The sequence below is a fragment of the Oryctolagus cuniculus genome, chromosome 6 (genome assembly GCF_964237555.1).
Source record: "Oryctolagus cuniculus chromosome 6, mOryCun1.1, whole genome shotgun sequence".
Classification (NCBI taxonomy): Eukaryota; Metazoa; Chordata; class Mammalia; order Lagomorpha; family Leporidae; genus Oryctolagus; species Oryctolagus cuniculus.
Window position 1 is genome coordinate 18,815,889 of NC_091437.1, and position 24,269 is coordinate 18,840,157.

General features: G+C 43.7%; 1 protein-coding gene across 1 annotated transcript in view; it reads left to right on the forward strand.

Moving 5' to 3' along the window:
- Positions 1-2,924: 2,924 nt before the first annotated feature.
- The window catches only part of CHSY3 (chondroitin sulfate synthase 3), a 273,848-nt gene continuing 252,503 nt past the window's right edge, over positions 2,925-24,269 (forward strand). Inside the window, exons 1-2 of the mRNA XM_002710189.5 lie at positions 2,925-3,854; positions 6,102-6,385. Of these exons, the coding sequence (XP_002710235.1) occupies positions 3,059-3,854; positions 6,102-6,385 (1,080 nt within the window). The 5' untranslated portion in view covers positions 2,925-3,058. The remainder of the gene's footprint in view (positions 3,855-6,101; positions 6,386-24,269) is intronic.

Below are 24,269 nucleotides of genomic sequence, written 5' to 3' on the forward strand. Positions count from 1 at the left end.
CAGACTATGCCCTCTTACTGAAAAGTCTTCCTTTGGTTACTCTCATGGTTAGCTTACTCACATTTTTCTGTTCTCAGCTAAAATTATCAGAATTCTTCTGATCAACTCATTAAATATGGCCTCACTTAAAATATGCATACTTCAACTGCCTCTAGTTTTTCAAAACACTTGTTACCCAACAAGCTGTGTATTTATTATAGAAACACACACACACACACACATTTCTGTGTATGTATAAGCTCTCTGTAGAATATGAGCCCAAATCAGAAGCTTTATCTGTTTTATTTACTGCTGATTCTTGACTAGTGCCCAGATTATAGAAGATGCTTAAATAAATAGCTGTTAAATAAATGAAAATAAAGTTAATAATGAAAGTAAATAAAATTAAATAAATGAAAGTATACTGTGCATAAAAATGATAGCCATGAGAGTTGATCATGAAGGACTGGAAACCAAGAACTAACATTTCCCAAGTGTTTATAATGAACTAGATGGTACGCAAATAGTATCTTAACAATTGCTCACAGAAGGTATTTACAGATGGACTATCTGAAGCTCAAAGAATTAAAATAATTTGTCCAAGGTCAATTAGCTAGTATTGAACATTACTTCTTTTCACTTTATCTCAATCTCCCCTACTACCCTTCCTGATTCCCAGACTGAATTACATGCTCTTGTGAATACTCTCAGATTTCTCTGCCTTTCATTTTCATACCTTTCATCACCACTCTCTTCCATTTTGTAGTGTGGTGTTTACTGTCTTCTCCACTGTACTATCCGCTTTAAGATGGAAAGCCATTCACCTTTCTACTTTTAATACAAATTTTTGTCAAATAAATGAAGTTAACATCTAAATAGTTGATGAGGGGGTTATTGGTGTCCAACGAGAATTAATAATTTTGCAGATCAACTGAATGAAACTCAGCTGAACACTGTAGGGGGAGTGAGTATGTGGGTGTGCAGAAGGACTAGTTGTCCTGAGCTGTGAAATCTTCTGGAAAAGTTCTGTTAAACGTGATAACTCCTTGGTACAGGGGGCTATTTAAATAAATAAAAAAAAAAACTAAAATGAAATAACATTGAAAATTCATTTCCTCAATAACACTAGCCACATTTCAAGGGCCCAATAACCACATGTGGTTAGTGGCTGCCTTATGAGAGCAGAGACAATGGCTATTTTCATTACGAAGAAAGTTCCGTTTTACAGTACCATTCTAGAAAGCTCAAGATGTCCTTGGGAAGATATATTTTTAAATCAGAAGGGGCCCATTTGTAGGCCTTTGTATTCAAAAACTGAGCTTTGAGAGAGTGCAATAATCTTTATTCCCAAGTGTCTCTGGGTAAGACCCAGACAGGGGAAGGGAGCGCCACGCCCTGCAGAGGCACCCTCCGCAGGAGACGTGTCCATGCACAGCCAGCGAGCGTGTGGAAAGAACCACTCCTCCGACTGTTCCAGAGGGGCTGCCAGCACCTTGCTGGACCGAGCCATGATGTCTAGCGCCATTCAACACCGTCCCTTCGGGCCTGATGCATAAACCAGAGAGCGACATTTGAAGAGAGACGGGGTGGGATGGCCAAGGGCACCCAGGCTATAGTTAGAGGCGCAACCTTTAGAGAGGAATGTCTCCACGTCCCCTCCTTCCAGACGTCTCACACGTCTTGAGGCCATGTCTCCAGAAGGTAACTCAGGATGGCTGGGCCACTCCGTCGCCGGAGAGGGACAGCGTTTCGCGTGGTTGCCTCAGACAACGTTACGGGGCAAGCGGAAACTGGCTTCCGTGTTATTTTCTCTTGGAGGTCCCTTCTTTACTGGGCTGAGAGCGCCCCAGTTCGGGTTTTTCCGGGTCGTGGGCCCCTCTGCGCTTGCTCCCACCCACTCCTGGTTCTCACGTGGAGGCCGCGGCCGCCGCGGCAGCCCCGGCCTCCCCACGCCTCGCAGCTCCACAGGTGGCGAACACGGGGTTCTCGGGGGCTGGAGCCCCACTCACCGCCAACTCCCGCAGCCTTTCAGGGCAGGGGTCTCCGGTCCCTCTGAGAGACACCAGGCGACCGCGGGGGGCTCCGTGTCCCCCTGCGGCGGGGAGGGCAGGTGGAGGTCGGGCCCCCGGAGGCGCGGGGCGGGACCGACGGCCGCCACAGCCGCGCGCGCGGGACGGGGCGCGGGGAGGGGAGGCGCGGAGCGGCGGCGAGCGCAGCCTGAGGAGGGCGAGAGAGCGCCGAGCGCGGCGCACGGGCGGGCCCCGGGCGGGGCGGCGCGGGGCAGGGTTCACGCCGGGACGCCCCGGGCCGGGGCCGGGCCGCGGGCCGCCGCCCTGAGGGAGGGCGCGCGGTCTGTCGGGGGCTTGCGGACCCGCGCGCCGCCGGTGAGGTCAGCGGAGCCCCGGGCCGCGCGCGGTCCGCGAGGCCGGCCGGGGGGGGGCGGGACGGGACGGGAAATGGGACGGAGGGCCAGGCCCGCGGGAGGAGGGACGAGGGGGCGTCGGCGTTGGAAGCCGGGGGCGGCCCGACAGGATCGTTTCCTTCCGGAGAGGAGGCCGGCTCTTGACCGAGGCGCGAGCCGCGGGCGTGCGAGGGCGGAGACGGGGGAAGCACCGCGACCCGCGCTTCCCGGCGGGCGGCGTCGCAGCTCGCGGCTCCTCCTCCGGGCCGGTCCCGAGGCGGCGGCGGCGGCGGCGGCGGCGGCGGCGGCGGGGGGGAGCGGGAGCGGGAGGCGGGGAGCGAGGAGCGAGGGCGGGCGCTCGCGGAGGAGGGAGGGCCCAGCCGCGCCAGTGACAGGGTGGCAGCCGAGGAACGGACGCGTTGCCGCCGCCGCCGCCGCCGCCGCTCCTCCTCCTGCAGCTCCGCTCGCCGCCGCCGCCACTGCCGCCGCCGGGAGAAGTTTCACTCCCGACCCCAGCGCGGAGCCCGGCCGGCACCGGCAGCCCGCGGCAGACGAGGCGTCTCTCCCAAGCCGGCAGCGGCGTCTCGGCGGCGGGCTTCGGCCGGGGCTGGGGGCGCGAAGGCGGAGGAGGGGCGGGTGCGAGCCGGGGGACCCCGCGCTGCCTCCGGGGCCGTCGCGATGGCCGTGCGCTCCCGCCGCCCGTGGATGAGCGTGGCGCTGGGGCTGGTGCTGGGTTTCACCGCCGCGTCCTGGCTCATCGCTCCGAGGGTGGCCGAGCTGAGCGAGAGGAAGAGACGCGGCTCCAGCCTCTGCTCCTACTACGGCCGCTTGGTCGCTGGCCCCGGCGCCGGCGCGCAGCAGCCGCTCCCCCAGCCCCAGTCCCAGCCGCGGCTGGAGCCGTCGCCGCCCCCCGCGCGCCAGGAGCTCCAGGGCCCGCAGCCACCCGAGGCAGCGCCCGGAGTTACCAGTTTTCGGAGCAGCCCCTGGCAACGGCCACCTCCGCTGCAGCAGCAGCGGCGGCGAGGACGCGAGCCCGAGGGCGCGACGGGGCTCCCCGGAGCCCCGGCGGCCGAGGGGGAGCCGGAGGAAGAGGACGGGGGCGCGGCTGGGCGGCGCGGCCGCAGCCACAACGGCAGCGGGGACGGGGGCGCCACCGCCCCGAGCGCCCGACCCCGGGACTTCCTGTACGTGGGGGTGATGACCGCGCAGAAGTACCTGGGCAGCCGCGCGCTGGCGGCGCAGCGGACCTGGGCGCGCTTCATCCCTGGCCGCGTGGAGTTCTTTTCCAGCCAGCAGCCCCCCAACGCCGGGCTCGGCCAGCCCCCGCCGCCCCTGCCCGTCATCGCACTGCCGGGGGTGGACGACTCCTACCCGCCTCAGAAAAAGTCCTTCATGATGATCAAGTACATGCACGACCACTACCTGGACAAGTACGAGTGGTTCATGCGCGCCGACGACGATGTCTACATCAAAGGTGACCTCCCAGCGCCGCGGGCCCGCTTGCCCGCTTCCCCTACTCCCTTTCTTGGCCCCTGCCGGCCCCTGCCCCTGCCCCTGCCCCGCTTCTCTGCGGGTGCGGGCTCGGGGCTCCCGCAGCACCCGGCTCGCCCCACCCCACCCCTCGCCGACCGTTCCCAGCCAGCCCGCTCCTCATCTCCGGCATCCTGGCCCCTTGCACACCTGCCTGGCTTTATCTACCTGCCTCCTTCGTGCCGTGCTGTCTGCCCAGCGCCTGCCCCTACTCTTGACCCTGTTCGAGAGGGGAGGGACGGGACCCGGGACTTGTCCCAGAGGCCCTTTGCAGTCCGCCCTGCTCTGACAGCTCCCGGTGGCCAGAGTTTCCCAGATGGGTCCTTGGGGGGCGTGTCCGCCGACGGTGGAGGAAGGGAAGCCGGAGGATGCTGGCCGGGCGTCTCTCCGGAGATCCGGTGTTCTTGGTTTCCGACTCCTGCTCTTGGAGCCGGATCTAGCGCCTTTTTGGGACCTTTGAGATTGAGGGATCATCTTGGCAGCCTGGGACCCTGCCCCGTCCGCGTCCTTGCCTTGCGCACTTGCCGGGTGGCCTTGGACCGAGCCGCACCGCAGCTCCTGGTGGCCCGCAGGGTGCAGCCACAGCACCTCAAACCCCCCCTTCCCCCCCCAGTCCCAAAGGGATGCGCTTTTTGTCAGGTGTTGATGGTGGGGACGCAGGGCAAAGGCTCGGGGAGCTGGGAGCCCTGAGCCGTAGGAGCATTCTGAGTTTGGGTCGGTGCCCGTGCGTCTTGGTGGCAGTGGCGACGAGAGAACGCTTGAGGTCCTTCCCAGAACCACAGGCAGCCACGGCACCAGAAACTTTCTCGTCGGTTTTGAGAGAAGGGCGGTCCCTTTGCCTGAGTGTGGGCGGCTCTGGCCGGAGAAGTTCTGAACTCAGCGCATCCGAGTTCCTGAGCCCGCCTGGCAGTCAGTGTTTCCAGTGCAGGCAGCTGCAGGCGCTGCGAGGGACTGCGGGGCGTAGCGCGGCTGCACCCGGGGAGCTTGCTCTCCTTTCCGCGGGCGCTGGCTTCCCGGGCCAAGGCGCGCAGCCCTGCCTCACCTTGTGACTCTCACTTGTGGCCTCCCTCCGTGCTTCCACACAGTGAAAGGAACAACAGATGAAGCCCCCTAACTGCCCGGTTTGGCAGCCCGAGAGACTGGGGGTTCCTTGAGTTTGGATTGGGAGGAGGGAAGCCGCTGGAGGCTGTTAAGGAATAGGACACACTGATAATTGGATAAAAAAATAAGAAACGGTCTCTTCTGGTACAGGCTGTTTAGAATTGGTTCAAAGAAAAGAGCTACCACTACCTCGTCTGCCATGACTCATAAAAACAACAGCAACGTAAAACAGATACACACACGCCAGGGCCTTCCTTCCTTGCTAAGGTTTGCCACACTTTGCACAGAACTTCTAGAAAGCATAGGTGTGTGGTTCAGTCCTCTGGAAAAAGTGCCCTTCAGAACGTTGATGGCGTTTCCGTTTCTATTAAGAGTGGGATATGTTGCGTATGTAGAGCTCCATCGTAGCTGGAACACCTTGAGGTCCGGGGCTTGAGCCGAGCCGCTCTGCTCCAGGGGTATGAAGGTGACTCTGCGTGTGCAATGCCAAATGCTTTCAGAGTGCTTTCAATTGTTTGTCCTGATGAACATTCCAACTAGAAGTGAGACCAATTACATGATTGAATTCTTAACAAATGACTTTTTTTTCCTAAAAGATGCCTACCTAAGTTAAATTTCAACACAGTTTGATTCCGACACCCGCCCCAACTCTATGGCTTCTGTGTGATGCAAGTTAACAGTGAAACATTGAACATTAAGTTAGTTGTCAGGAAAAAAAATTACTGGATTATCAATGGTCTGCCCCAAACAGTGCTAAATATAAATGTTGGATGTTATTTTATATTCTGAGAATGTTTTCTTACTGCAAATGTACTGAGACTTTTCATTGTTCTTTACCATTATTTTTCACCTTTTCTCAAAACCTGATTATTGTTAGACTTAAGGTTTTGCAATGCCCTTGATGTGAAGTTGATAACATTTCATTATGGCTTACTTAATAACTATATGTTAATATTTTAGAAATTAATATTTTCGGTTGTTGGAGACTTAAAGAGGCGTCTGAGCACAGTGCTGCACGTTCTGTGCTTTATCCCGTTCTTTGTGAGGGACTGAAATGAGCAGGGCGCTCACCATGGCCTTCTCTTTGCAGGTGATAAGTTAGAAGAGTTTCTCAGATCGCTCAACAGCAGCAAGCCTCTGTACCTGGGGCAGACCGGCCTGGGCAGCCTCGCAGAGCTGGGAAAGCTGGGGCTGGAGCCGGGGGAGAACTTCTGTATGGGAGGCCCGGGCATGATCTTCAGCCGCGAAGTGCTGCGGAGGATGGCGCCACACATCGGGGAATGCCTCCGGGAGATGTACACGACTCACGAGGACGTGGAAGTAGGCAGATGTGTGCGTCGCTTCGGTGGGACGCAGTGTGTCTGGTCTTACGAGGTAAGGCTGGGGCTGTGACGGAAGTGTCCGTCTGCTACAGGTGCGTGCCCCTATCTGGAGCGTTGATTTCTGTTCATTGTATCTCTTCGTGTTTGCTTGGAAATGAGATTTGTAGTCTTTTATGGAGATGAGAGTGCGTGTGGGAGATGGTTTCCTTCCCAGGTCTCAGGCCTGAGGAAGGCCTTATCAAGCTTGGTTCTTTAACCTGCTGCCTATGTACAGGGTCACATCTCTAGAAGATACTGTTTCTTCTTTCATTTGATTTTTCTGGTACAAGCACTTGTACCCATTTCCTATCTCTAATGAGACGAGTTTTACTACCTTTAGCTATGGCTTTTAGCATTTGGTGTTATGCACTCTTCTTTTTTTTTTTTTTTTTTTTTATTAGATACGTAATGGCATCTCTTTTTTTTCCCCATGTAATTAAAAGCTGAAGTTTCTTTGAAGATTTTCAAGTGGAAATGTAGTATAAGTTTCAGAATCATAGAAAAGTTAGCTAATAATATATCACTTTTGATAGATTTATTCACAGTTTTGATGGCTTTATTTGATAATTTGTTGGGTCTCTAAAATGAATGAGTTGTCTGGAAAAACACAGGTGTTCTGGAGGTGCTAATTCATGGGTTAATATTTTGACTGTTTACATAGAACTTGTTCATATCCACCCTGGGGCTGTTTTCTGAACAGCAACCATTATTTAAATAATCTTGACTTGTGAGCTGTTATTTTATTCTAGTAATTAGCTTTATGAAATACCCTGGGATATTTTTCCTTTGGAAATTGGTTTTGAAATGAAATAGAATTTAATTTAAAATAGATTTCCTAAAAGATAACCTTACTAAAATTTGATTTAACATTCAATAGTGTATTGCAGTTTTTAGTGTAATTTGGTTTTCAAGTGGTTGGGGTTTAATGTTATTTTTGCTACCCAGTTGCACTCCTGGGTAAATGGTATCCTAACTCACTTGCTTATCTTTTCACATTTTCATTCCATGTAGTATGGAAGAAACATCTTATAAATAAAAATGTGTTCCCTGTGAAGTCATTATACTTCATTTGCACAGTTCCATTTATTTTTCTTTGAGAAGTGAAGCCTCACTTTAGTTAATTTCGCTTTTTTTAAAAAAACTTTGTGGTGTTCGTACTGAAGTACAACATTGTGTATACTTACTAGAAAGTGAAAATTGTTGATAATTGGTTATTTGAAATATAAATTAGTATAAAATTTATAGTATAAAAATGGCATAGCTAATTGCTTTTGATCATGAAATAGTATTTTAAAGTAAAGCTACCCAAAGCTATCTTTTAGAATAAAAAGTTAAGCAAAATGTTATGATGTAAAGATAGACAATTTAGAATAAACTGAACAGGTTTTCTCATTTAGTATAAAAGTAAGAGAAGACAAAAAAATTAAATATAAAAAAACTCATTTTGTTAATGTGAAGGTATTTTGCACACATTTACTGTGAACAGATGAGCTAAAAAGAAACTCTGCTGTAATTAAGAATAAAGGGGGAAAATTTATTTTATTTTGTACATTCTTGGCTTAGCATCCCATAGAAAGTTTTAACCAGCATTATGTTTAAATGTCCCTTTATTCATTAATTCTTTTGGGAAGGTCTGGTCTTTACCTAGTGGTCTACCATTCATGGTCCTCGAGATTAAAATACCTATAAGCTCAAGAATTTATTTAATATCTAATTTATAATTTAAGTATCTGGTTACAGTGAAATTATTGTAGATGTATACTTTCAGAATAAGGGGAATCTTAGATACTTCTATTCAATGATATAAAAAAATGAGAAACATGAGGTTGTAAGGTGGTAAACACAACATTTCAGTAACTTTACGTGCGTTTAGATGTAGATTGACACTAATGATCGCTGACTTCAGAATCTGTGTAAAACAAATCATTTCAACATTTTTTTTCATAGCACCAGAAAATATTTTCTAGAGGAGTCCTTTTAAGGAATGATAACCTACATTTTCTTCAACTATTGTCTACAATTCACTAAGTTTGGAAATTTCGGTCTTAAAGGAGCTATTTAAATAGAATTTCTTTAGGAAGCATTGATTTACTCCTATTACAGATTCTCAAAGTCTCATTTAAAGGAATGTTGGCAGATTTTATTGCCAAGAAATATACTAAACATATGTATTAATAAAATCAGTAAAGATGTGTATACAAAGAAATTATATCTAAAAATTTTAGTACTGGGATGAGTGAATTGGCAAATAGCTAAACCAAGGTGGAACATACGTAGGTCCCAGACATCACCTCCTAGTTTGGGTTTTATGTTGTAGAAATGGTGTCCACATCTGGCACTGTCCACATCATACTGAAAGCTTGACCTTGGTCATCACACTCAGTGGAGGTGTGATTTCCTGTCTGGTCATAGAAAAAGCTGTGAAGTTGATTTCTAACTTTCATATTGCTTCTAAAACAACTCTCTGTGACATAGTTTTCTTTAAATTTCCTTCATCTATGCCTTTCACAGACTTCAGGACTTTATTTCAGTTGCTTCCTATGGAATTTCTCTCAGAGTTGAGAGCACTGTCCGTGATGCATGTTCTTGATTTGGGGTTTGAATAGATGAAAGGTCCGTCATGGAATGTTAACACAGGCGTAGATTGGATGGTATTCCTTAAATATGAGTTGTATTGTTTTATAAAACAAAGGAGTACTGTAGTATCCTTCTTCACTGCTAAATTGAAGTTTACTTTCTGTATTAGATAAAAAGTTAAGATTATATTAGGAAAGACAAAGGAGGGGCAGGCGGGAGTGGGAGTGATGAGAAGACAGAAGGACTTGAGCCACCTTTCTGGCACTTACTAATTTCGTTGTTTTGCAAGTTACTTCTTTAACTCTTGTTTGATTCACTGACAATGGAGATTGTAGCTGTGAATGCCTCATTGATGTTGGGGAAGATTAAGTGAAATAATAGTGGAATGATCCCTAAAAAGCCCTTGATGTACTGTCTCACCCATGGTAAATATATCAGTAAATATTAGATGCACATTATTGTCCTAATGCTGCAGAGATCATGTCCTTTATTCTACTTGTATAACATGGATTCATAGATTTCACTTAATAATTATTAGTAATGGGTGATTCATCTATTTGAAAAGGTTCAAACTAAAAATAAACTTTTCAGTTAGAAAATCCAAGTTTGGTATTTTTGGGAAAGGAATAAGGAGCCAATATGTTGCAGTATTTTAGAAAGAGGAGGAATCCAGTGTTAGTAAATCTCACTATGAGACATGGTGTCTGTTTAAAAACTGCATTACAAATATTTGCTTCAGTCTGTTGCACTTCATAGGAAATGACTGATCTTAAGAAGATTCTGTGAGAGATACTGTTTCACAAGCCGTTACTTAATATGCATATTTGAAGGAGCCCAAACAGATCGTGCTCTATCTGCATACAATAAAAATACTGTATGTATTTCTGTATTAGCTGCCAGACAGTGGCCCCTTTTTCTGTGTTTCTCAGGAGTCTGCAGTGTCCCAGTCTGTGGTCACCTGACTGGAACACCCAGGGGCTTGTCCTCAAGACGCTGAACCGGCTTCCTGGTGCACCTCAGGGCTCTGGGGCCATGGTGTGTAGCCTCAGGCCCACCTCGGCGTGGAGTCCTGGTGGCCTGGGGAAGCAGAACTTGCCTGCCGGCTTTCTGTGCGCTCTCTGGCTCTGGCTCTTGGTCTTGCTGTCTCCCTTCTGTGTCAACTGTTGCCTTTGCCTTCAGTCTGTAATGATGAGTGGATTACAGATGTATTTTGGTATGCACTGCTCTTCATCAGGTTCCCACTCAGCTAATGTGCTCCTGACAGAGACCCTGATATTTATCTCAAGGGATCACCAGATGTGGGCTTACATCACCGTAAGGGCCCAGAATGGCCTGACTTCTTTTCGAGTGTGTCTCGGGACAGGCTGGTTCTTGGTGTGCCTGCGATCCTTAGGGAGAGAGTTGAGGTGCTCCCCTCCCCACCTGGGGTGGCAGCATCTGCTTTTCAAGGCCATATGGCAGATGATAATGATGAGCAGACTTCAGGGTTTATACCTCCGATTTTCTAAGTGAAGATTACTAACTAGTGCCTGTTTCTGTTCTAGTCAATTCTGTGAATGCTAGGATTTATTTGGCATCTCCTGTGGGCTAAGATCATATTTTTGGTTGAGCTTTATCTTGACTACTGTTTTTCTAGAGCTACAATCTGGCAGTTTAGGAGGCTGCATATGGCTCTTAAATTGTTTGGCACGTGGAGTATTTTAAGTTTTTTTTTCCCCCATGCTTTTAGTAGAGACAGGCGATCGGCAGTTTCTTTCCTGTCCTATTACGCACCAGACTCACATAGCTGACTACCTGGCCCAGGTGGGTGTAAGGGTTTTGATCTTTTGAACTTGATAAATCCACTTGTTGCAAATTTCATGAAAATGAGGTAATTTTACAGTGGTAATGTGATATATATTTTAAATACTATAACTTGCAAGGTAATTTATATTTTTCTTTCTTTTTTAAAAGGTGTTATTTATTTATTTGAAAGGTAGAGTTATAGACAGAAGGAGGGTCAGAGAAAGAGGTCTTTGATCCACTGGTTCACTCCCCAAATGGCCACAGTGGCAGGAGCTGGGCTGATTCGAAGCCAGGAGCCAGGAGCTTCTTCCGGATCTCCCACAAGAGCACAGGGTCCCAAGCACTTAGTCCATCTTCCAGTGCTTTTGCAGGCCATTAGCAAAGAGCTGGATCAGAAGAGGAGCAGCTGGGACTTGAACTGGTGCCCCTATGGGATGCCCATGTATCAGGTGGAAACTTAGCCAACTACACCACAGTGTTGGCCCCTGAGAATTCATATTTTTTAATTTGGCCATTAGAATTATATATCATAATGCAGTTATGCCTTCTTTTTTCAAGTTTTAGTATATAGAAAGAGAATTCTCACAGTTAAAAATTAGATTATGTATTTGTGTTCTGTTTGTATATTAAAAGAATTGAGAGTTTTGTTTTTAACAAGATTACTTACATATAAGCAGTAAAATAATTTTAATTCCATTGACCTCTCCCTCTGATGGAGTTTTACAGTTCATCTAACAGTCATTTTAAGAACAATTTTTCCTGAATATTTTAATTTTCATAAAATGGAGCCAAAGAATATGTATCTCTATTTAATTAAATTAAATGTTGTTTCAAAGTAATCAGTTTCATGTTAGGGACAATATTTCTCTGTGGACTTAAAAAACTGTTTCACAGGAGTTGATACAGTCTTACTAGACACCTTAAGAAGTTAGCTTTATACCAGAATGTCTTATGTTCACTCTTGGCCCTTTAAAGGCTAAAGCATCCTTGTAAGTTCCACTCTTTCACAAAAAGTTATGTGTAGAAGTACTTTTCTATCCTCTATAGCTGCACCTTAAGTAATTTAACTGTACAGGTTCTTCATAGTATGTTCATTAAGGTAAAGAACCTTTGCCCTTCTTAAGGGACTGTTGAACCTGTCTCTTAGTCTTTAACTTCCTTCTTTTCTAACACTCATTTTGCACCATAAGGAACATGGTTTTTTTTGCTTCAAAATACATTAACATTTATGGAAAAGTACAAGACTGGGTTTATGATCTAAAATTCAATCTTTCAAAAATCTTTTCTTGGTCGGATTCAGTCACAATTTGGTTTTTTAACTTTATTAAAAGCGGTAAGCTTCTCATACCTACCCTTCCCACTGTATCTTGCTTGACAGATGAAAGCATCATGCATTAATTTTATGAAATTTCTCTGCTGCCGTGGTGTTTTCTTCTTTGTACAAAATAAAATTGCATTCTCAAGTGGTAGAGAAGGGTAGTTTTGTTTTTACATATTTTGTAGGCTTATCCAGTTCATTTTCATTGCTGATGCCTTGTCACCTGAATTGTGGCAATTAATGCTTTCCAAGATGATGATTTCCAATAATTGTGAATAATGTTACATTTGGAAGATGCTTCCAGGCAATTTGTAATAAGCTTCATGACAACATAACTCTCCCAGTAGTTTAAAAACTCTGAATATTCTTCTTCTTTAATTGATCACAAATGTTCTAATTTCCTGAAGAAATTATATTTAGGATTACTGTGTCGTAGAAAGGTCTTGCACATGTATAGTACCAAAGTACAAGTTTCCAAAATAATTGAATCAAAGAAACATATTTAATGATACTATTTTGGAAGTAACAGATGAATGGATTTCTTAATTTTTTTAGATTTTGAAATGTTTACTCTTTATAATTTTGAAAGCTGTATCCTTTGTTCTTGGCAGTGGTATCTGAACTTTTCATTATCCATTTCATTTTCATTCACTTTTATAATAAAACTATTTGCTTCTTTAGTTATTGGATCTCAAAAAGGTATGGTTTAAAGGAAATATGATAAGATATGGAGAAAATGTGCATAAAATATGATGAAACCATTAAGATATATGCCAGGCTCTTGTTTTTCTGGCAGTAAAGAGATCTATGACTTATCTGATCCTGAGACATAACAGGACTCTTCCTGCAGGATAGGGATGCCACCACATCCTTAGCATCACTTCTATAATACACAGAGTAGCATGGTTCTCCTGATGGTTTCTGAATTCCTCAGTGTAAGACAGGGCTACAACACACAGGGGCAATCTACAAAAGAAACTCAAATTGGAGAAAATAAGGTGATGGCCATTGCATCGTGGTTGGTTACCTTGCTTGATTTTATTTTAAAATTTAGGATAATCTCTGGAGAGCCCTCCATGGCTACATACTTCTCACTCAAATATGTTCTGTTATATTGGCCAAGACAAAGTTTGAGATGTGTATATTGTCTAATGGAAACCCAGAATACAGCTGTTGTATTGTAGGTTAAGGAGTAGATTCATGGTAGATCTAGTCAAGCGGAGAAGACAGATGCTAGCTGCAGATAGTGGAATCCAGCTGGAGCTAAGACAAGATGGCCACCCCACCTCAGGAGTGCAGAAAAGGTTCAAGAGATTCCGGATAGCTTGGCCTAGAGCTGGAAATGTGTTTACCTAGCTAAGGAGCTGATTATACAAATGCTTGTTTTCATAAATAATACTTCAGTTTTGAAGTAAAATTTATATGTACAAGTTAAAGTGTGGAAAGATCAATGTTTTAATCAAGCCATATATGTTAATAATCTAATACTGTATACATTTTATATGAAATATGGGTATTTAATATGCAAAGGTTATGAAGAAAGTATATTATGAAAATCAGTGCATGGATTTCCACATTTTTGCACTAAAATAGTTATCTTTTAATTCCAAGTTTTATGAATGTTTGAAGTAACATCGTATATGATGACTCATAAAATATAAAAAAAAGTTGAGAAAACTGAAAATCTGCTTCAGTAGATTTCATGTCATATCTTTTTTTAAAAAAAAGATTTTTATTTATTTATTTGAAAGAGTCACACAGAGAGAAGAGTGGCAGAGAGAGAGAGGTCTTCCATCCACTGGTTCACTCCCCAACTGGCCACCTTGGCCGGAGCTGTGCTGATCCAAGCCAGGAGCCAGGAGCTTCTTCCAGGTCTCCCATGTGGGTGCAGGGGCCCAAGGAACCAGGCCATCCACCACCGCTTTCCCAGGCCATAGCAGAGAGCTGGATTAGAAGTGGAACAGCCGGGTCTTGAACTGGTGCCCACATGGGATGCTGGCGTTTCAGGCCAGGGTGTTAACCCACTGCACCACAGCGCCAGCCCCTCATCTCATATCTCACACAGCAGTCTGATTCTGTTTCCTCACATCTATTTGCTGAGCACTTTATGTGGTTGGTGATCAATGTACATGTCTTCCTTGTCCTCATGGAGTGCACAAGGAAGGGGAATCAGGTTTCTAACTGATGTCTGGCCTTCGAGTCTGATAACAGAGTTGGTTTTCCCATTTATGACATCCTCTTAAATTATTGGTTTTTTCATTTTTTAAAAAATGTTTATTTATTTTCATCTGTTTGTGTGTGTATGTGAGAGAGAGAAAGATCTTTAATCAGCTGGTTTACTCCCCAAATATGTGCAAAAGCTAGAACTACGCCTCCAAAGCCAGGAACTCCAAGTCTTCCATGTGGGTGACGGGGCCTTCCCAACATGCATTAACAGGAAGGTAGATTGGACATATGGGTACTGGGAGTCCAAGTGGCACTTTGTTAAGGGATGTGAGTGCCCCAAGCGGCAGCTTACTCCACTGTACCAGAACACCTGTTCCCTACGACTTTCCATTTTAAGTCATGAAAGCTCCAGGTAGATCTAACAGTGGCACCTGTCTTGGAACTATGATCAAATTATGCTTAATTTCAGTTTTTTTTAAGATTTATTTATTTTATTTAAAAGAGTTACACAGAGAGAGGAGAGGCAGAGAGAGAGAGAGAGAGGGAGAAAGAGGTCTTCCATCCGATGGTTCACTGCCCAGTTAGCTGCAACAGCTGGAGCTGTGCCAATCCAAAGCCAGGAGCCAGAAGTTTTTTCTGGGTCTGCCACATTGATGCAGGGGCCCAAGGACTTGGACCATCTTCCACTACTTTCCCAGGCCACAGCAGAGAGCTGGATTGCAAGTGGAGCAGCCGGGTTTCAAACTGGCACCCATATGGGATGCCAGCGCTTCAGGCCAGGGTGTTAACCTACTGCGCCACAGCACTGGCCCCTCAGTTTTCTTAAGTTAGCTGCTGCTTCTCTTGTTTTCTCCTTTGAAGAAGAGAAAAATAAAGATACTTTTTAGTAAATTCATTGTATATTATTTTTTGCCTATTGTAGACCAAAAATCATATTAGGATTTTGTTTTTTCATAGTCTGGAACCTAGGATACCTGTGTGCAAAGCCCAGTGTTGCCATTCACTAAGTATGTAGCCTTGGACAAGTTATTTCACCTCACTGTGTCTTAGTTTCCTCATCTATTGAATGGATGTAACTGTACATACTTCATGGAACTGTTGTGAAGATTAAATGAGTCAGTGGCTACAGCAGCATTCAGAGTAATGGTTAGCAGTGTTCTAAATTCTGTTTGTGCAGAAGCAGAAAGGCAGAAGTAAGTGCCAACTTAACTGAGCTGCTGTGAGGAATAAAAAGGTCACTGTATTAGAAATCTGTAGTATAACGTTTAACTCATGATGAACCCTGTGTAAGTGTTTGTTCTGTTCCTATTTCCCAGCTGACAGTATTCGTATTTTTCGATCATGGGAATGGGCTGTTGTAGATCGGAAAGGATTCAGTTGTATTTTGTTTTTGCAACATGAACTCTGCTGTAGCAGGGAAGGTGTTGACTTAGTAGTTTCTACTCTGCATCGTGGACGATCCTGGGGAATGTGGGGGGAAAAAAAAAAAAGTTGTGAAGCCAGAGTCCACCCTGGCCCCTTTTATCAGAATCCCAAGGTGAGGCCAGCACCATGGGTAGGGTTAACTTTTCAGGTGATTCTAAGTTGGCTCTAGGGTTTATACCTCTGTGCAAATTATCTTATTTTCCACATTCACTTATTCACTCTATTCTTAAACTATTTCTTAAAACGTATGTTTTATTTTTTCCTTTTGGGGAATCATAGGAGAGTAATCAGCAGTTGTGCATTTCTGTCGTCTGTTGTTCAGCTGTTCCGAGGAACTTGTCACTGGACTCTAAGGCAGTGATTGGGACACCATCACTCACACTGGATGCTTTGTAAGGATCTGATATTCATGGTTCAGATTTCCTCTTTTTTAAAAAAAAAATCCTGATAAATTTTAAAACATTCTTAAAAATACATATTTTTACCTTTGTAAAGCTTAAAAGTTTTAGGCTGTTTTACTTACTTCATCTGAGGACTATACAGGAATAGAATTCTTGAAATATAGATGGAATATTTTCATTGATTTGATTGCCGTAGCAGTGACTTTTTGAATTGGTTCTCTAAAGGAAAAAAGATGTCAGAGTGATCCATTTGTTTAATGTCATAAACAGATTTTTTTACAAAACAATTTAAGTGAGACATTTGATTTAATTCAGGTGTGTTTTTTTTTTTAAAGTTTTTTTTATTTATTTGGGAGGCAGAATTACAGACAGAGAAAGGGAGAAACAGAGGTTTTCCATCCACTGGTTCACTCCCCAAATGACTGCAACAGCTGGAGCTGCACCAGTCTGAAGCCAGGAGCCAGGAGCCAGGAGATTCTTCCAGGTGTCCCACCTGAGAACAGGGGCCAAAGCATTTGGATCATCTTCCACTACTTTCCCAGGCCATAGCAGAGAGCTGGATTGAAGTGGAGCAGCTGGGACAGGAATCTATGGGATGCAGTTAGCTGCAGGCCGAGGGTTGTTACTGTGCCACAGCGTTGGCCCCTCATCCAGTTATTCTTAACAACTATTTCAGTATTCACTGCTATAGCTGACTACTATAGTGGATAAAAATACAAGAAGGAAAGGAATGGAAGGGAAAAAATGCCTGAGGAGAACAGGAAAATGCAGTGCTGCTCCTGGTAAGGAAGCCGAGCACTGGGGGCGTTGCGGGTGAGTGGGGATGCATGGGAAGGCAGCAGTCGAAGGGCAATGTGGTAGAGAGGAATTGACTGATTCTGGGTTATCTGGAGGCAGGAGAAATGAGGATCGAAAGCTGTTGGAGTGGGGAGCCAGCTACACAAGGCCTTGCATATAGTTCTCAGAGCATTGGTTCTTCAGTCAGCTGGGCTGATGTCATCTGTCTAGAGGGGAGCCCATGCATAGCATTGTTAAAAGTGTTTCTGGGTGACTCCACTGAGCTATCAGGGGAGACTGTACTGTCTAAGAAACACTGGGGAACTTTGAAAGGTTCTGAACGCATGAGCACAGGGATCAGATCGCCTGTTTCTGGCCGCGGTGTGGAAGTGCTCATTAGAGGCTTAGGAGATCATGGCACATGGCCATTAGCAGCTGCCTTAGACCAAGGGATAGAGGAGTCTTGGTGACACCACCAAGGTGAAAAAGGCAGTGAGGAGCTGGTGAGGAGAGGAAAATGAGAGACTCCATGGTCGATAAGGGATACAGGAGTGGAATGGAGGAAAGACTTAATAGTACTCCAAGGTTTTAGTGTGGATGATCATATACCTAGAGATAGGGGATACGAGAGGAGGAGTCAGTTTGGATACTCGGTGTGTTTGAGGCACTGGCAGAGGGTGAGGAAGACTGACTTTGGGTTCATTGTGTTCATTCATTCATTTATTCATTTATTCAACAAATACTTTGAGGGTCTAATATGCCAGACACTATTCTTGGTGCTGGAGCTACGGCAGTACAAAGATGGACAAAGCCTCTGTCTTAAAGGACAATAAATCTGCAGGGGCTGGTAAGGACAGCAGGCTGGTGAGTGTGCAGTGGTTGGGTGGCACTCGTGGAGAGGGTGACAGAGGGGCTGCACAGATATCCGAGGGAGAAACTTCCTAGACAAGAGCAGTAGGTGGACACATCCATGTGGGAACACACTGGGCAGGCCTGGGATCAGCCAGAAAGCAAGGGAAACCAGGATCCACGGGGACTGAGAGAGCAGTAGGATGTTGAGATGGGAGTTGGAGGCAAAACCAGGTATGGCTTGGCAGCCTTTCGTTACAACTTTAAGTAGAAAAGGGAGACCTACTGCAGAAGATTGAACTAGTTTCTCCCGTGAGACTTGAAGGAGTACTGGCCTCTGTGACTGTTAGCAACCCACACCAAAGTTTTTTTTTTTTTTTTTTTAATAAAATTCACTCAGACATAAAACGGTTGTTAATTAAAATTAGGAAGAATAAGCACTATCACAGACCTTGAATGGAAAGTTTATTTTAAATTTGGTTTATTAAAACTAGTAATTTGTTTCAAAATTATTTGAAATTTAAATTCAGTGATTCAAGCCAATAACATAAAATGGTTCAAAAACTGAAATGCATAAAACGTGCAGAGTAAAAAAATCTGCAGTTTCTGTCTTTCGTCTGCCTGGAGTGCTCACGCCCCATCCCACCAACTGGGTACTGTTCTTTGTATTTCTACTTTGTTTCAAATACCAGCTGAACTTTGGATTCACACTGTCTCCCCCAGGCCAGTATTTGTCACAAGAGGTCCCAGACTCTGCATGTGGTTTTGAGTGCAGATTTTTCAGTCATGATTATTTCTTGGAGTTAGTCTTATATCAGTACCTAGGTACTGTTCTCAATCCTTTTGGTTCAATAACAATTGAGTTACTATGTTAAGAGAAATGCATCCATTTTGGTGGAGATAAAAGAAAATGGACTGCACAACAAACTCAAATGTGCAAAGTCCTGCCTTCTTTGCTGGGCAGTGTACAGATGAGATCTCTCTCCATGTGGAATTGATAGTCTTGTGGAGATAAAGATGCAACAAACAAGTGAACAAATTTGTGGCCACAAACCGTGATAAGAATTAAGCAGGAAAATGCTGGAAAGAGTTCGTTTGGAGGCTCTTAAAAGATAATTTCACCAGGAAGGGCTCTGGACAAGGTTGAGATTGGGAGCGAAGCATGAGAATGGTCCTGGGAAGAGTTGAATATTTGGACTAAGAAATAGCCAGTGCAGAGACCCTGCCTGGTGTGTGTGTGTGGGACTCGAAGGAGGCCACTGTGCTTGAAATATAAGCATGCAGGGAAAAGTGGTAGCAGAATGAGATTCTAGACAGGCAGGAGCCAGATGGTAGAAGAGATCTTTAATGAGAGAGACGGAAAGACGTGTAAGATTTTAAAGAGCAGAGTGATATGCCTCTTTTATAACTTCATGTTCTTTAAAAATTTTTTTTCTTTGGCCGGCGCCGCGGCTCACTAGGCTAATCCTCCGCCTAGCGGCGCCGGCACACCGGGTTCTAGTCCCGGTCGGGGCGCCGGATTCTGTCCCGGTTGCCCCTCTTCCAGGCCAGCCCTCTGCTGTGGCCAGGGAGTGCAGTGGAGGATGGCCCAGGTGCTTGGGCCCTGCACCCCATGGGAGACCAGGAAAAGCACCTGGCTCCTGGCTCCTGCCATCGGATCAGCGCGGTGCGCCGGCCGCAGCGCGCCGACCGCGGCGGCCATTGGAGGGTGAACCAACGGCAAAGGAAGACCTTTCTCTCTGTCTCTCTCTCTCACTGTCCACTCTGCCTGTCAAAAAAAAAAAAAAATAAAAAAAAAATAAAAAAAAAATAAAAAAAAATTTTTTTTTCTTTGAAATTGACAAGTACCATATATGTATAAATTAGGGAATGGCTAAATCAAGCTGATAAATTAATGTGCATCACCTCACATATATAAATAATTTTTGGAGTTACAACACTTAAAATTAACTCTTAGAAATTTTCAAATACATGACGTATTGTTATTAACGAGACTCACCATGAAGTATAATATGAATATACTCCAAAAAGTTTATGCAAAAATCAAATGAGAAAAACTACAAGTTTATTTTGGTGCACAAAATTTTGAAATCTATGCATAGTTACTTTCATAATACACATTTTCCATGAACTTTTTATATTTGAATAGCAAAGAGACAGAGACAGACAGAAAGATATCTCCCATCCACTGGTTCACTCCCCAGATACCTGCAGCAGTCAAGGCTTGAGCCAGGAGCCAGAAACTCAGTCCAGACCTCCTATGTGGCCGCAGGATGCTCTGCTCACTTGAGCTTTCCAGGGTGTGTGTCATCTGGAAGCTGGAATTGTTTTTGAAGACAGGAATCAAAGCCAGGAACTGGGACAGGGAATGTGGGCATCCCAATGGTGTCCTAACCACGGTAGCAGAAACCCACCCCTTCAACAAACTTTTTGAAATACCAAGTAGATTTCTTGAATTTATTCCTGCTGAGTGGGATTTTGTACACACTAACATTTCCTCCATCCTGCCACTCTGCCACCTCTGGTAACTGCAGTTCTACTCTGCTTCGTTGTCTTCAACTGCTGTTTAGAAACATACAGTGTGATCTGAAAGGTGTCTTGGTACAAAGTGTAGTATTAAAAACTCATGTTTTTTGAATACTTTTACACTGATGCACACACATGTAAAACATTTATCAGTGTATGAGCTTGTGAGAGAAGATATAATAGTGAGTCACAGAGGAACTTATTACTAAAAGACCATTAAGGGGATAATGGTGTTAACACATAATAAATTCCCAGTTTTAAATTTGATCATCCATGTATTTTATATAATGTACCAGAGCTTGAATGCAGTACATTGTGTCAGTGTAGTATGTTCTGATTTAGGTTCACAAAAGAAATTCTGGATAATTAAAGTATATGGTGAGAAACTTTATGATCTGCTATTATTAGTGTATGGAATCAAGTTCTTTATATTACCCTTAAAATATAGTTTATATTTTTAGGTAGGCAACATGTTAAATATCTAAATGAGATTATTTGTTAAACCTTGACATTGTTTTTTTGTCATGCAGAATCATTTTATATCATTTCTGTCTCAAATATCTGTGTGTTATAGGTGCCTCTATTACCAGTAATTGTAGAGCAGGATAATCAATTAACCTTTATTTCCTACTCATGTAATTTGCTTGTGATTAGATTCATGTGATTCCCACATGACTGTGTAAAAGTTTACATTTCTCATATTTGACCTTCATCTTGTGTTGGTTTTGTTTTTGATTACGTAACTAAAAATTTATGAAGGTGTGATAAGTCTAATTCCAGAAAGAATACTTTCTACTTTGGGAAGCTGATGGCAAGACCCACCATAATCAAATAATCTTTGCTAATCAGTGTTTGCTCTTCTGATGGCATATTTTATGGAAGTGCTTGTGAATGTTTTATTTCATTGGTTGTAATCATGTAATTGATGGTTACTCTTGCTGTTATACATATTTGTTCTCATTATATCCGTGTAGTCAGTGCCGTAAATTCTGTGTATGGATTTTCATAAGACCTGGTCAGTTGTAAAATAATTTTAAATGCATTAGAATTGATTTTTGTTTTATTTAACAGTATATCAGAAATTAATTTTTTTAAAACTAGGAAATCTATTGAAATGATACTATGTTAATTAAAATACATAATTATAATTATCCTTCTACAATAAAGCAAAATTTCTTGAAGCAAATCCTGAAAATGTATTTAAATGAAGTACTATAAGGCCTTGATTTAAATACATTTTTGAGATTCTTCTCTCTTCTTACCTGAACTAAATTCTGATTTTCCATCCTTGATTTCCCTAATAATTATTTCCTGCTGCTTATGGTGTTCAATGCTGTTATTTTACTTCAATCTATTTTTGAAAGGAGGCGTTACCTGTCAGATACTGTCATATTGCCCCGTTGCTTGTGACACATTATAAATTTTGATTACATTAGAAAACTTTTGTCGATTTTAAAAAATGGTCACATGAACTAGGTTTTTTGTTCATGATGCCGAGTTCACCAATTCAAAAATCAGCCTAGTAAGTATAAACTACAGAAAGAGTATAAAATTTGTCTCATTGAATCATACCAAGGTTTTCTTTATCTTTTGCAGAATTGCTTGAAAAGTTTGATTATATTAGTCAGCTTTTCATTACTACAATGAAATACTAAGGCAACTAACTTTATGAAGAGGAAAGGTTTATTTAGCTCATAATTTTGGAAGTTCTGGTCCAAGTGAGGGCATTCATGTTCATTTGGCCACCGATGAGGGCAGTCAGTGGTGATGGTGGAACACTTGCAGAGGATGAATTTTATGGTGATTATGTGGTGAGCCAGGAAACAGAGACTGGCCCAAGCTCAGGCTTTTATGAACGATCATATGAAAATTACCTTCTCATGAGACAACCCCAGTGACCCAAGGACCTCTTACTAGGCCCCATCTTCAGAATTCCATAATTGGATTAAGTATCTACCCACTTAGTACCTTTATTTTAGGTCTTTGTGGTTTAAACATGTGCTTAAGTTCCAGGAGCAAATCATAGTTATAGCATTGATTTTATCAAATTTGGCAGATAGTTGTTGAAATGTGTCTGAGAACAATTGAAATGTGTGTTTTACTGATTTTCAAGTTGGAGTGTGTAACAGCAATAATCAGTTTTCTGTATAAATGTATAAGTAATTTATGCTTCTTTATAAAAATTGTTTTCATTTTCTTCTTTTTCTAAAAGAATATTTATGATTGAATAATTGAAAGAAAGGGCCAGCACCATGGCTCACTTGGCTAATCCTCCACCTGCAGCGCTGGCACCCCGGGTTCTAGTCCCGTTTAGGGCGCCAGATTCTGTTCCGGTTGCTCTCTTCCAGTCCAGCTCTCTACTGTGGCCTGGGAAGGCAGTGGAAGATGGCCCAAGTGCTTGGGCCCTGCACCCGCATGGGAGACCAGGGGAAAGCACCTGGATCCTGGCTTCAGATGGGTGCAGTGGGCCGGCCGTAGCGGGCATTTGGGGGGTGAACCAAAGGGAAAAAGGAAGACCTTTCTCTCTGTCTCTCTCTCTTTCTCTCTCTCATTGTCTGTCTGTGCCTGTCAAAAAAAAAAAAAAAGTAGATATTTTGAAAATTGAATAGTAAACCCCCTTTTGGTTTTCCATTTTTGTTTTTCTTATGATTACTTATTTATTTGATGGGGGGGGGAGAGAGGGGGACGGAGAGAGAGAGAGAGAGAGAAAGGTCTTCTGTCTGCTGGTTGCTCCTGTGATGTCTGCAACTGCAAGTGCTGGGTTAGGCTGAAGCCAGGAGCCAGGAGTTTCTTCTGGGTCTCCCACCTGGGTAGAAGGGGCCATAGTACTTGGGCCATCCTTTGGCTGCTTTTCCCAGGCCATTAGCAGGGAAGTGGACCAGAAGTGGAGCAGCTGGTGCCCATATGGGATGCCAGCGTCTCAAGCAATGGGTTTATCATCTATGGCACAATTTTCGCCCCTTGGTTTTGCATTTCTCCATACTAGTGTTAAATATCAGTTTATATACATAAGTTTGTGGGATATTAGTTTATCAGCCAGCTCCCACAGTTCCTAGGCAAAATGAATCAAAAATGATGTTAGTGTTTTATGATTCCTTTTGACTAATTTTATAGTTGTTAATCATGGATTTTAGAATATTGGAAAATTATGGACATATTTTTGTTAGCTCACATTTGCCACTTATTTTCTATAGAATACAATTAATGTGAATTGGACAAATTAGTCTCAGTCTTGATCTACTTATGTTCTAATAGGTTATCTTTTATTTTGAAAATTGTTGGGTAAGGAAGGATCATTTTGTTGAGCTGATTTGATTAGTTGGTGTAGAATGCTGTAGTTAGTATTGAAATAAATGTTAAAGAGTTTCAGCATCATTTTAGCAGTTAAAGTATTATGTACCTTGTTGAAGAAATGGAAGCCAGACCAAGGACTAATTATAGCACTAAAATCAGTATAGACAACCTGAGCAAATGTTGATCTGTAGCTCAGTGTGGTTATACTAATTTCTATTCTTCTTTGTTATAAATTGACTGTGTCAGGAAATGTCTGGTATTTTATGATGAACAGGAGCCTAAGTTTTTATATATTTCTGAGTATATAAAATAGTGGTAGGTATAGCCATAAAATTAGTCTTTACTGGTGTGAAGCTATAACAGTAAGCTACTAACCATTAGTTAAGTGTTTTTCTGAGCTGTAAGGGAGATGAAGTTCCCTTTGCCTTATACTACAAACAGATTGGCTCAGGGAAGCCTAATAACTTGCCTAAGTTTGCACAGCTAGGGAGTTGTTGGAGTTTTGCTTTGAACTCTGGTTTATTGATTTCAAAGGTATATTCTTCGCTAAATGTTACAGTGACATTCTGCCTAGGAATTCAACGAATGATGTGTCTTTACTATTTTAAAACTGCAATGTCAGATTGGAATAGACATGTTCAAGTATATCCAATATGAGGAAACTAGAAAAGAAAAAAGTAGGTTACAAAGATCAAATCATAGAGACCTAGAATAGAGAACTTCTGTCACTGATTTTAGCAGTCTTTCCACTAGAGAGGTTTAGCTGGTGGAGACAGTCT